At 44.8% G+C, this 13,513-nt stretch overlaps 1 protein-coding gene across 7 annotated transcripts in view; it reads right to left on the bottom strand.

Annotated features, from left to right (window-relative positions):
* Window positions 1-13,513, bottom strand: part of LOC147608841 (5'-3' exoribonuclease 4-like) — a 107,931-nt gene that overhangs the window by 59,443 nt on the left and 34,975 nt on the right. For all 7 annotated transcript variants that reach the window (XR_015264410.1, XR_015264411.1, XM_086788825.1 and 4 more), the window contains one exon: window positions 4,202-4,288. Coding sequence is in view for 5 of the 7 variants with exons in the window: in XM_086788825.1 (XP_086644951.1) it covers window positions 4,202-4,288 (87 nt within the window). In the remaining 2 variants the exon portion in view is untranslated. The remainder of the gene's footprint in view (window positions 1-4,201; window positions 4,289-13,513) is intronic.

Here is a 13,513-nt window from a genome sequence, read left to right as displayed (position 1 = left end):
GCCGGAGAACCCCCCCCCCCCCCCCCCCCCCCGCCCCAAACCTGTCATGGGCCTTTGTATTTTGACATCCAAGGAACCAGGAACAAAGGAGAATGCTCAAGGTTTATATTCCACTATACGGAATTGAGTATTCTAGAACTCGAGGGTTATTGTCCAAGTTGTATCCAAAAGGAGTTACTTGGAGATTGAACAACACTAAATCTTTTGTAAAAGAGTCATGGAACTCGCCATCTCATGGAGGCACTGTTTATCAATGAAGGAAATCGGAATTGAGTACATGGATATGAATACTGTTAGTCTACCATAGTAAAACACACTGACACGGGTAATTGGACTTCAGTAAGAACTGGTGTAAAAACCAAGAAATTGGTGTCAAAACCAAGGAATTGTTTGTGCGTTCGTTTGTTCATTTGATTTATGCTTGTGACCATATCCGTGAATGTGTGCAAGGGTCGGGGACACCCGGTTAAACCCAAGGATGAGCATGTGTGCACGTGTTTGTGTTACGGCCCTGTGTTTTTCTCTTGACATTATGCAAGTGTGCACGGGAACATGGTGGTCAGTGTGCAAGACTATTGCCAAACATTCACTTGGGGTCAAATTTTGAAGAGTCCTTTTCACAACCCCATGTGGGGGGGAGGGGACAAAGGTTTAAAACCTTTAAAAATAAAAGAACATCCCCTTTTTGGAGGTATTGTGCCCCCTATGCTATTATTGGAGGCCTTCGCTTCTTTTGGGAGGAGAGCCTCGTGGGCTGCAGCTTCTCTCTCTCTCTCTCTCGTGGAAGGCAGCTGCAGGACAGGAGCCGCAGGACTGCTTTCTCTCTTTGTTGTGGAAGACAGCATAGGACTTCCTCTCTCTCTCTCTCTCTCTCTCTCTCTCTCGCGCGCTTGGCTGCAAGTGAGCTGGTTGCAGGAGGCACAAGGGCTGACAGCCGAGAGTCTTCTTTCTCTCGCGCTTGGTCATGGGGAAAAAGCACACACTGTTTGCTGTGGGAAAGCAGCCCTGTTCTAGTTGTGGAAAAAGCACAGGGTTTTGTTGTGGAAAACAGCCTGTTGTTGGCACTGTCTTTGGATGGTGCTCTGTATGGTTTTGTGTGGAGACAAGACAAACGTTTCAAGGGGAAACAGGCCCAAGGGTTTCATGTGGATGGGGGTATCTGCTAGAGGGGTCAAACCCAAGGTCACTTTATGTGTACGGTAAAACCGTGAGGAAAGATGCTCCTCGAAGCCAAGCACAAGAGAAGAGGAGGACATTCCGCATGAAGAACCATGTCTCAAGAACCAGAGAGAGAAGAGCTAAGCCCACAACAAGAAAAAGCAGAGAAAAGGAAGAAAAAGCAAGGAAAAGCAAGAAGACAAAGCTAGACCAATTTGTTGAGGACAACTGTTTAATAAGTTCGGGGATGTGACCGAAGCATCAAAATACAGGTGGTTGACATGCAAAATGCAATGCAACACAACCCAACCACCCAAAAAAAAGGACTTTTTTTGGATTAAAAAAGGGTGATGTGGCGAGCCGCGATGCTGACGTGGTACTACCATGTGGTAGGATAACAACGCAAGGCCACCTTACAGGCTTGAAATGATGCGACTAGCTTTTGGAAAGAAAAAGATTAAAAGGTTTTTAAATACTAAAAAGAGAAGAGGTTTTATCATTGAAACGATGCTTTTTGGGCTATGAATGAGTTTTAAATCATTTTTCTCAAGTGCTTTTGGGCAAGAACTATAAATTCAGCTATTCTCTCATTGTTGAGGCATGTAAAAAGACAAGAGCTCTCTAGCTCTAAGAACTTGTACTCAAGACTGCTCCAAGGGGTTTTATCTAATATAACTCAGAGGGAGGGGGGCGTTGGCCCAAGGCTATTCCGACCCCTATTGTGGTGTCTTCTCTCTACTCTCTCTCTTTCGTTTATTTTCAGATTCTCTCAGGTTTTACGCGTGAATTTGTTTTTTTTCTTGAAGATAAGCTAAGTACCCATGCCATCCCCCCTCCCCCCCTCTTCTTCTCCCCCTAGTCTTTCTCTCTCGGGCCATCCCCCCCAAACCCCCTCGTGCTAGGTGTTAGATTCATTAGTTCGTAGATTCCATGGAGATGACTATTGCAGCCTCCCCGATGGCTGCCCTTCTTGTGGACTCTTCAGGTAACCCCCCCTCATCATGGGGGTGCTTGTTGACTATGGCCTCCTCAGATGCCTTCCTGTTGAGGCCGGAGATTTCTCGGAGGTTGCTGTCCCTCTGCGTTTGTGTGGTCGTCCACCACACCTGGGGTAGTGGAGTAGTGGTCCTCTCTTTCCCTCTCAGCGTCGCTCCTGACAGGGAGTGGGATTGTGAGTCGGCCTCTCCACCATCCACTCTTACGTGGTCTCCCTAGCTCAGCACCTGGGAGATAGCCATCTAGTTGACATTGTCACCCCCTTTTGGGCCCTGGCTTGCATGGAGCTAGCAGGCTCTTGCCTCTGATATCAGGATGGGGGCATTGACGCCTTGAGCTTGAAGATGATATCTGTGTGTTCCTCCACATGGCAATCACTGTCTCTTTGAGACCGTTCTTTCGATTCCTTTATTGGCGATGGATTGAGTGCAAAGCAGGCGTACCGTAGGGCCACAATGGAGTGGAGCTTTATGGAGGACAAGATCAAGGATCACTTGGCCCACATTTGGCCCCGGTGAGATTGTGACTATTTCCCCTCGAAAACAGATCCCAAAGACCCTCCATGGACAGGGTGTCTTGAGCAGGTCTCACTCCTTCCATCCTTAGTTATCTGGATCGTCTCTTGGAATGTTCACAGGATGGAAGGGTTGCAGAAGAGGGGTACTTCTTTAGGAGCTTCAGAAAGCCTGCATAGAGGCCCCGTTGATCTGTTGTTTCTGCAGGAACATCACCTCTCGATAGGGCACACCCACAAATGTGGAAAGATATTGCATGGACGCACCCAACCTTATGGTCCCCCCCGCCTTCGACCCTGAGGGGAACCAGGGAGGGATGTGCATTTTGGTTAGTGAACAGTTGCTTCCGTCGGTGCTTGATTTAGGCACCATTGTTTAGGGGAGGACGCAGTGGATTATAGTCAGGAATGGGTAAAACCATGTGGGTTTCCTCAAACAGGGTGGTGGGGTGGACTGAGTTTCGGGTCCAGGTGAGACGAGCACCTCCCCAGGCAGATTTTTGGTGCACAGGTGGAGATTTTAACATGTTGGAGGACCCAAAGGCCAGGAAGGGAGGATGCTTGGAAACTATCACAGGGAGTAAGGACACGGCATGAGAGGAGCTAGTCCGCAAGAGGGCGAAGAAGGAAGATGGCGCAGGAGGCAGGAAGGTGGCATGGGGAAGGAGGCAGGATGCCGGGGGCGGAAGGATGTGCAGCAAGGGGCTCAGACAGAGGGCGGCTCAGGCTGGGGGAGAAGTTCAAGGATGCCCCACAGGGGGGGGGGGTGGGGGGGGTTTCGGAGGGGGCTCCAGCCACTGCCAGTGCGAGTTGTCCGGGGTCAGAGGTTCAGCACTAGCCGCTTTGTGACATGAAGTGCGATTACTTGGGTGGTGGGCCACATAAGTGTGCATGACTCTTCTCACGAGGATGACAGCACAGGTCTAGCCTTGCGGCCTAGATTGTTACTTTGAAATATGGAATTGAGGAAACTATGAACCTAGCTTTTTTCCCATAGTTCAGTGCTCTCTTACACGTGGTCTTTTCTTGTAATATATCTAGAGCAGTTTAGAGATATGATTTGTTCGTTTCAATCTGTATGCACTCTTCTTCTTTGTTGCCCCATGTTGCTGAATTAAAAACCTGAATTTGTTAGGGTTCTGTATCCCCATGGTAGGGAGTTAGATCTAAAGCTGAAGTGATGCCATAAGGATGCCCATTGACTAAGAAGCTGCTCTAATAGTGCTGTGGCCACCTGTCCTAAAAGCCATGAAGCTATTCATCCTCTAATCCAGAATGGCAGTAGGCTTATCATCTAGAAAACAAGTCAGTAAACAAGTCATTCACAAACAGCAAGCCATGCATACAAATCGAAGTCAAAGATATTGTCAATAAGCCTAATAGATCAACTCCCCCATTCACATGACAATAATGCCGCCCCTTACTATTCGTAATCCATTTATTCCTTTCAATTTCCTTCCTAAAAGGGAGATAAGAGCTAGTGCAATTGCATCGCGTTGCGTGAAGAGCAAAAAAACCAGAACGTATATACACCTGTTGTAAACGGGCTCGCTTTTGAAAAATCCGATTTTCATGGGCACCAACAACATGTACGAAATGTTCAACCCGCTTCAGATTAACCTGGCACATCATAGTCCCCAATTCAAAGTGAAAAATTACAATAGTTAAAAAAATCAATTCAAATATGGATGACAATAGACTTAAAATAATCGATTCAAATATGGAAGACAATAGAATAGATGTAGTTCAGTTCAATGAGTCAAACTAGCAAAACACACAGCCACTAGCTGTGAGAATGAAAATAGTCCGTGCGCGTGCGAGTGTGGGTGCACCTGCAGTGTTTTGTGTGCATAAGAGTGCATGCATTTGGGAGCACACACACGGGTGCATTCACACACTTACTTTTTTTTTTTTAGTGGAATCATAAGTATATTAGATTTACAAGATGACTATCCAAAGTAGATAGTCCCAAAGTACATCAACTGAAGATGTCAATATAAGACATATATACATCATGATCTATTTGGTCAACCTGCATGCAATCGAAGAAAGATTGATGCAAGGAGTACCGAAAAAAAGAAAAAGCAGAAAAAACCGCATCACCAAAAACTGCATGGTTGCGAACTTTCCATAGTGTCCATAAAGCCCAGTAGCGCACCCATGAGAAGAAAAGAGAGAACTCTGGTCTGGGCAAATGAAGACCAAATAGCCAGAAAAACTTTCCAAATATCATATTTGGAAATCTAGCCCGCAGAAGCTGAATGAGAGGAAGAAAAAACTAACGAGAAGAAGGACAGCTCCAAAAAACTGCGTTCACACACTTACACACACAAGTGTGTTCACACACACATTCACATATACTACCTAAGCATAACACTCAAAGTAGATTCATGAGAATGAGTGACATGACATGATAAGGTCACTTATTACACACTCACAAGAGGGTACACACGCTCGCGTGAAGGGGCCGCGGGGGGGGGGGGGGGGGGGGAGGGGGAGGGACCTCCTAAGGAGGGCCCATTATTAGCCTACTCTCACATGCACCCTACACTGGAGTGCTATGTGACACACTGGCTCTACATCAGTGCATCATTGACCAGTAGGATTTACCTATTTAGAAATATTTGTTGTATGCCGTGACCCCATTGTGAAACCCAGTCCCGGACATGTTAGACACGAGCTACGTAGGTCAATCTCCACAGCCATAGAGATTCTGCATGTGTCTGTCCTCTTACCCACTTGGAGAATTCATTAGTTAGTGCATGTAGAAGTCATGTGGCAAACCTCTTCACGAAGTCTCTACCTCAGGCTATGCTCTGGCAGCACTCCAGTTCACTGGGGTTGGTTCCACATCCAAGAGCTGAAAGGGGGTGTTAGCAGTCATCTCCCGTCTGTATAATATACACCAAGGTCTCTGTTGTGGGTGTGCCTGCCGGTTTAGGTGTTCCCCCGTTTTTCCTCACTTTCCATAGTATTTTTCCATTTTTGCTAGCTGTGGGAGAGCTGTCAGCTGTATCTACTGCTGGCCGACTGTACTGGTGCTACCCGACCTGATCCTCAGTGCTGGCCGACTACATTTATTATGGCCGCCTGAGCTTTTTCCTGGTTGTGAGCAGATAGGGCTGATGTCGGCCTGTTTCTGGCCCCCCACACTTGTCTTGTATCATTTCCGGGATCTTCTAGTGTATATAGCGAGTTTATACAGCTTCTCTCTCCCTCTCTCATCTGCGTTTTTCTCTCTACAGCAGTTGTCTTCATTTTCGCTGTGCATTCTGACATCTTAATAACCATAACGCAAGCCAAGGTAGATGTTTCACAAAAAGCTAATAAACATGATTCAAAGAAATGTTACAAGTATAATGAGATTGGACATATCGCATCAAATTGTCCATCAAAGTCAAAGTTTATTTCACTTAGACTCAATATGATCAATCATGATGATAAAGAAATATACCACGACGACTACTCCGACTCTTGAGGTAACATATTTATTTCATTTGATTATTTAATACTTTTTGGTAAATTTCCATGAGTTTTTATGCATCAAAAGTAGAACTTTTTGAAAGAACTGGCCCTTCCATCTTGAACTATACTTTATGAATTTTTCACTATGTATTAGTCTTATGGTATGGGACACGAGATTAATCCCGTGTAAAGGATTCCGATGCATACTTATCTCTAGATCTGTGTGGGATAATTTCTAGTGGTATGGGACACTAGAATTTATTACACATAGAAGTCCTTGATACAATGTCTTTTGTTATGATCAGAGAAGACACTCGAATTTATATATTATAAGACAATTGATCTCCTTTGCTCGCAATAAGCAAACACGCATCTGAGGTCAGTTGCTTATCCAAGCAGGAGGGATGTTCAGTAATGTCCACCCTTTAGTTGTACGGGGACGCTGGGACGCTAGTATGCCATCCTAGTGAATTGATATCGTGATTAAATATTGATTACCTAGTGGTATTGGCATAGCTTAAGGCCATGCTTGACGGGTATATGTTGTTGAGATGTAACAAGTAGTACCATGCTTGACAACTCTATTGTGTTCAAAGTGAAACAAGTGGACTATGCTAGACAACTACACACAGTCAAAGTGTAACAAGTGGTTTATGCAACTGATGTGCCATGCTCATTGGAGTGTAATAAGTGGTAACTCACACCATCCTAGATGATGTGTATAATGATACTCTCATCATAGTGAAACAAGTGGTGAATATATGTTGTGTTTGTGCCTATCAACGTTTCATATTGGGATTAATTGTAGAGAAGGACAATTAAGTGGTATTGGCATAGCTTGAGACCATGCTTGACGGATGTATGTTGTTAAGGTGTAACAAGTAGTACCATGCTTGACAACTCTATTGTGTTCAAAGTGAAACAAGTGGACTATGCTAGACAACTACACACGGTCGAAGTGTAATAAGTGGTTTATGCAATTGATGTGCCATGCTCATCGGAGTGTAACAAGTAGTAACTCACACCATGCTAGATGATGTGTATAATGATACTCTCATCATAACGAAACAAGTGGTGAATATATGTTGTGTTTGTGCCTATCAACGTTTCATATTGGGATTAATTGTAGAGAAGGACAATTATGTGGGATATGTTTACAGAAATAGGTGATGAGCAGTGCATGTGTCGCACATAAGGGATCTTGTCTATATCATATTATTTTGTATTATTATTTGTGATTTGATAATGAGTAAGAGGGTCAGCAATTTAGGTGTCACACCAGTTTTGTTGTTGTAGCATTTTCTTCTCCACAACTGAAAACAGTTGCTTCCTCAAACGGGAGGACTATTACAAGTATATCACATTTTTTATGCTGCATAATGATCGTAGAAAAATATGCTTGATTTAATGTGTGCAAAAATCAGCTTAATGGAATGTGCGAGTGAGCACAAAGTTATTTTATGAGTTATTTTTGTTAACCACGTGCCAAATGTTTGTACAAATTATTTATGCACACTTGTGCATTACATTGCTATATTCCTAGCACATATGCTAGAAGAGTTTTGATTATTTATACTTAATGTGTAAACAAGCTCTAGTGCTTGAGCTATTTTTGTAAAAAGTGAAAAAACAAACCCAATTTTATATGCACAACTATTAATAGCTCCTTGGGCTTTTTATTGAATACAATTCTCAAAATACCCATGTCGTGGAAGTAGAGCTACACGCATGAGGGTGGAGATTGCACCCAATCTTGTCTTGATGGTGGTGATGTTTTATTTTTCTTGTTTTATGCTATGCTATGCTCTTTCATATCAATTTGATTCAAGTCTTTGCTTTAATCTTTGATGTATTTGTGAGTTTTTAATTATTTCTTCAAGAAGTACAAAAGGTCCCGTAACACAATGCATATGAAAATAGTATTGGAAACAATGTAGTTGTCCATGTAGACTTACAACTCACACTACCCTCTCAAGTACCCATGTTCCCTACATCTGCTCTCTATTGTTCCACCAACACATGGTAGCCACAATCTGCAAGAGAGCGCGTAGGACAAGAGAACACTACACAAGGTATGTGAACATGGAGTCCGGTTCCTCCCGCCTGCTACTTGCTTCCATATTTAAGCATCAAAGCTTACCAAATTGCAAGTAAAGTTGGTGACAGCAGAAGTCTTCGCGATGGAAGCGTTTGGTGTGTTGAAATCTTCGATTTGTCGCGATCCTTTCAACAAAAGTCTTCAAGAGGATGAAGGGAACCCTGGGAAAGCTTCCCCTTTGGTTCAACTTGAGAAAGGAGGGCTGAAATTAGGGTTTTCAGCAAAAAGACCAGAAATTACAGCAAAAATAAGAGCTGTTTTGCTGAATTTCAGTCATTGGGAGTGTGTGGAAGAATGTACACCACCTGGAAACACTCTTGGAAGCTTGAAAAATGCACTAGCAAGTTTGGATATGGAATTGGGAAGGAGAAAGTGCAGAAAATACAACCAAAGAGACCTCATGAAGGGGACGCCTAGAGGGGGAAGAGAGAGAGAGTGAGTTGTCCACTCTACGTGTCAGGTAGAGAGGACAAGTGGCTTGTGGTGCAAACTACAGTGGACACATGGCTGGTTGTTCCCTTTGTACAAAGGGGATAAAGTCTCGGCGGTGGGATTGGGTTTTGTCCACATCGGAACATCAATGTGTATGAACACAGGACTGGACATAACTTATAAGTGAGTTTTGGTCGCCCAAGACTTAATGAAGTGTGTACACACACACTTGCAAATTAGTGCTACTTCCTAAAGCTAGGTTTCTGACCAATACTTACCACCTGTCACATGCCACATAACCATGTCAACATACAGTTATATGCACGGTTCATGAGCGGGCGTCCCCTTACCCGGAACTACACATTGGTCAGGCAAGCATGAAAACAACATGCAATTTCAATTGCAAGCAAGCACATAAAGATGCTATGCAATGCAACATTGGTATGGACAATCCCTGTTCATGAAACTATACCAAAATAGACGTGCTCCAGGTAAGTACACGAGGTACCAGACCCAATGGAACACCAATCCTCCAAGCATTTCTGGGCATGTACACACAAGCGCAAGTCCCAATATCACATGAGTAGCATCAATTCCCGGCATATTCAACTGCCATGGACGTCAGTCCAATGTACATAGATAATCAGAAAACACGAGTGGACCAATTGGGTGGCCAAATGGTGACAGAAAGCATGCAAGTAAATATCACGACCCTATGCGTAGAATACCCCAAGGGATTGAGTGCCCAATAAGTATCAAAATACTCGCTCTTGGCATCCTACCAATGCTTACCTCCGAGACTATGAATAAACCTTCTCAACTGGGAGACCCCAAAAGAAATGTCTGGCCTCTTATTGCATAGATAGAGAAGGCACCCAACAGCTTGCTGATAAAGTGATGCATCAAATGACTCACCTGCATCTTGGGGACTAAGCCTAGCGCCCGTCTCAGCAACATGCTTCCAACCTTCAAGACCACACCATGTAAGCAGTCTATGTATGTACTTTGACTGCAACATCACAATACCATCATCACGCTCCATAAACTATATGCCCAAATAATAATGCACTGGGCCCAAATCTGTCATCTCAAATAACCATCATCTCTCTCTCTCTCTCTCTCTCTCTCTCTCTCTCTCTCTCTCTCTCTCTCTCTCGGGCCTATGGGACACAGACCAGGCCACTGACAGAGATACACATGGCAGTATGGAACTGTAATGGTTCACTATGGGTGAAGCCTGGACGATTGGAGCATGTTATGGTGGGGAGAGACATCATACTTCTAACAGAGATACATCAGAGCCCAGAGAGATGGCTACCTCGAGTAGAGGGATTCCAGTGGGAGTCAGCATACAGGAAGACCACACGCCAGGGTTTCTCGAGAGGGTCAGGGGGGAGTAGCAGTTCTATTCAGACGGGAGCTACACGGGAGACTAAGAGTGGTAGCACATGATCTAGAGGCCAGATACATGTGGATCAGCTTATAGCTCTCACAGGACAGGGTTATATACATAGCCTTATGTTACTTTCCTCCATCAGGATCCTCCTATGACATTACAGAGGACATGCCACAGGAGGAGACAGGAGCCTCGCCATACACTTGTCTGTCAGAGGAGATTATGCATTATTCTACACTAGGGGAAGTATTTCTTACGGGTGACTTCAATGCCCACACACAGAGCAGACAGTGTGAGGTGTATGACTATGATGACATGGAGATCCTCCACCCTGTGGATCCAGAGGAGATAGGGGCTAGTCGGGCACATCAGAGGACACTGGACCAGACAGAGGACATTATGGGGACCACTTACTAGAGTTGGCAGCCAAGCATCGTCTCGTTACTTATAACGGGATGCTACACTGGCCGGGATCAGGAGGGCTGACATGCTTCCCACATGGGGGTCAAACACGGACCGGAGGCACGGTGGTAGCTACATTATGGGGTCTTTGGAGGCATCACAGCTTGTCACCTCATTCTCCATCCCACCTCGTCCTATTGGGGCAGATCATACATACTTGGCATTTTCACTAGCTGGATCACCAGTATCAAAAGTCCCCCACATACCGACGCCACACACTACCATCTACTTCACACATGACATGGCAGACATATACATTGGCAGAGTAGAGGATGGGCTCCTACTCATGGATCCCCTGGCACCTATGGATACCATAACAGCCCAGCTGGCATCACTCCTACACACGGCTGCATTACAGAGCTTCCCACATCGTGTCCACTCAAGAGAGCCTGCGAGATCTGGGACTATGCCCCAGAACAAATGGTATGATGACGAGTGCAGAGCCTTATACTCACCGCTCTGCATACAGAGAGCCTTGGGAGCCATCACAGAGCAGGAGTCGAGGAGAGAGATGAGGAGATTACTCGCCGCAGAAGGCGGGCCTTCGCAGAGATACAAGAGCTAGAGATCTTCCATTTCTTCATGAGTAGAGATAGCCCTATCTCATGGCGGCACCTCAGAGAGCCCCGGACACCGACACCCATTGCCGACCCATAGACATGGCACATGTAACTCGCGGCGGGTGCCCGCGGGACTAGGGCCTTTGACACACTTGTAACTGATACCATCAATGCATATTAAAACACTTAAACATGGCCATAGCCTTAACACATCCATCATCACTTTGCATAAAACATAAAAGCTGGACAAAACATCCACAAATGCTGAAAATGGATCTTGCACATGTGACACCACATAGAGGCCGGAATGGGCCCACCCCCCCCTTGGAGTATTTTATCACCCAAGGAGAATAATTTCATGTACAAGCTTTAAGGGCCTTACTCTCCCCACGGGAGATGCCGGATTATCCATATACAAATGCCATAACACAGCCCAACACGAGGCTACCAAGCCGGAACACAAGTTGTAGAAATGCCGAGCCAACAATATAATCCATATACCTCCGTGTGGGTACTGATTCTTCCCCAAAAACCACGAGTCTTCATGCAATAGAGCTGGTACAACAAGTTCAGCTCTCCATTCAGCCGGTACAATAGATACAATGGCTGGTACAGTAGGTACAGTGGCTGGTACAGCCGGTACAAGGGCTGGTACAGCCATAACATTGGTTGGTACAGTAGGTACAATGGTTGGTACAGCTGGTACAATGGTTGGTACAGCTGGTACAGCAAGTGCAAGGGGTCATACGGCCAGTACAGTGGTTTGTAGAGCAGGTACAGTGGTTGGTACAACCGGTACGGTGACTGGTGCAACAAGTACAGCAAGTACAAATACTGGTACAACAAGTACAATGGCTAGAAATCATAATAAATGATTAAATACCCTTGCCTTCAATATTTTTTTGCGATGGAAGCCTCCAAAACAGTCCCCAACAGCTGGTATTCTTCATGGGCAGCCTTCAAGAGAGAGAGAAAGAGAGTAGCCATCATTAGGGCAATCTATAACGCTGGTAGAGACTAGTGTGCAGCAAGAGAGCCTCCATTAATGAAGAGAGAGGGCTCCAATTTATAGATTTGGACCTCCCATGAGCTAAAATGGCAAGAGAAGGCTACAATGACAAGTGGAGAGCCACACAATAGCTGAAGCAACAAGTGTGAGGCCACTTGTCTCACTTTGATCCACTTTCTAACAAGTGTGAGGCCACTTGTCTCACTTTGATCCACTTTCTTGCCACATGTCCCAATCTAAGAGATGGGTTCTCCCATAAACTTTCTCTCTAAAAATATCCCAACTAGTAGACATTCTGTCATAGGCACTTTGCCAACTCTTGGTATCTGCTCAATTCCAAATGTGATGACGTGAACAGAATTTCAATCGGAGTCAAGCCAAAAATAGCAACTCTCCTAAATTTTAGGAGTAAGGTCCTTTGTATTCTAGGATAATCCCCCATTCCCAAAGCTTGTACTTTCCAAATATTTAGACATCCTGGAGTCCACCAGACTCCTTTCATACTGGGAAATGTCCAAGCTAGTGACATCCTCCCCAACTTCTTAAAAGTTGTCCGCAAGAATCCAATATAACGGAAGAATCCATGTCTCAAAGAAATGGGTAAGACTAAATAAGTCTCCATAATACCAATATCAAAATCATGTCGCAAAATAAATGGGCGAGAATTCCATGGAAGATATGCTAGACACAGGCACGAGAGCCAATTGTGTCTCAATCACCAATATCAATGAGAGAATCATATGCCAATGAAAATCACCAACCAGATGCTAAGACACTTGAATAATGGAAAGAGTGCTAAACGTGTGCACATAAAGCCAACTCCACACTTCCAAGATAAAATTTTGTGAATTCATAAATCCTTAGATCAACAAGCTGTCTACTGCTCATGCTCTTGCTTCATAAGCTATGAAGTGGCTGGCCATGCTTAACAGCACTGATGGTAAGTGTGGTCTCCACTTGAGATCTTTTCTCTTCCTGATTGATAGAAGGAAGCCTCCGCTTCCAAGAAAGCCTATGCTCTGATACCAATGTAACTCGCGGCGGGCGCCCCGAGGACTAGGACCTTTGACACACTTGTTGATACCATCAATGCATATTAAAACGCTTAAACATGGCCATAGCCTTAACACATATCCATCATCACTTTGCATAAAACATAAAAGCTGGACAAAACATCCACAAATGCTGAAAATGGATCTTGCACACGTGACACCACATAGAGGCCGGAATGGGCCGACCCCCCCCCCTTGGAGTATTTTATTACCCAAGGAGAATAATTTCATGTACAAGCTTTGAGGGCCTTACTCTCCCCACGGGAGATGCCAGATTATCCATATACAAATGTCATAACACAGCCCAACACGAGGCTACCAAGCCGGAACACAGGTTGTAGAAATGCCGAGCCAACAATATAATCCATATA

The sequence above is a fragment of the Cibotium barometz genome, chromosome 52 (genome assembly GCF_041138505.1).
Source record: "Cibotium barometz isolate CiBa-2024 chromosome 52, ASM4113850v1, whole genome shotgun sequence".
In the NCBI taxonomy this organism is placed as follows: Eukaryota; Viridiplantae; Streptophyta; class Polypodiopsida; order Cyatheales; family Cibotiaceae; genus Cibotium; species Cibotium barometz.
This window is presented reverse-complemented; position numbering and strand designations above follow the sequence as displayed.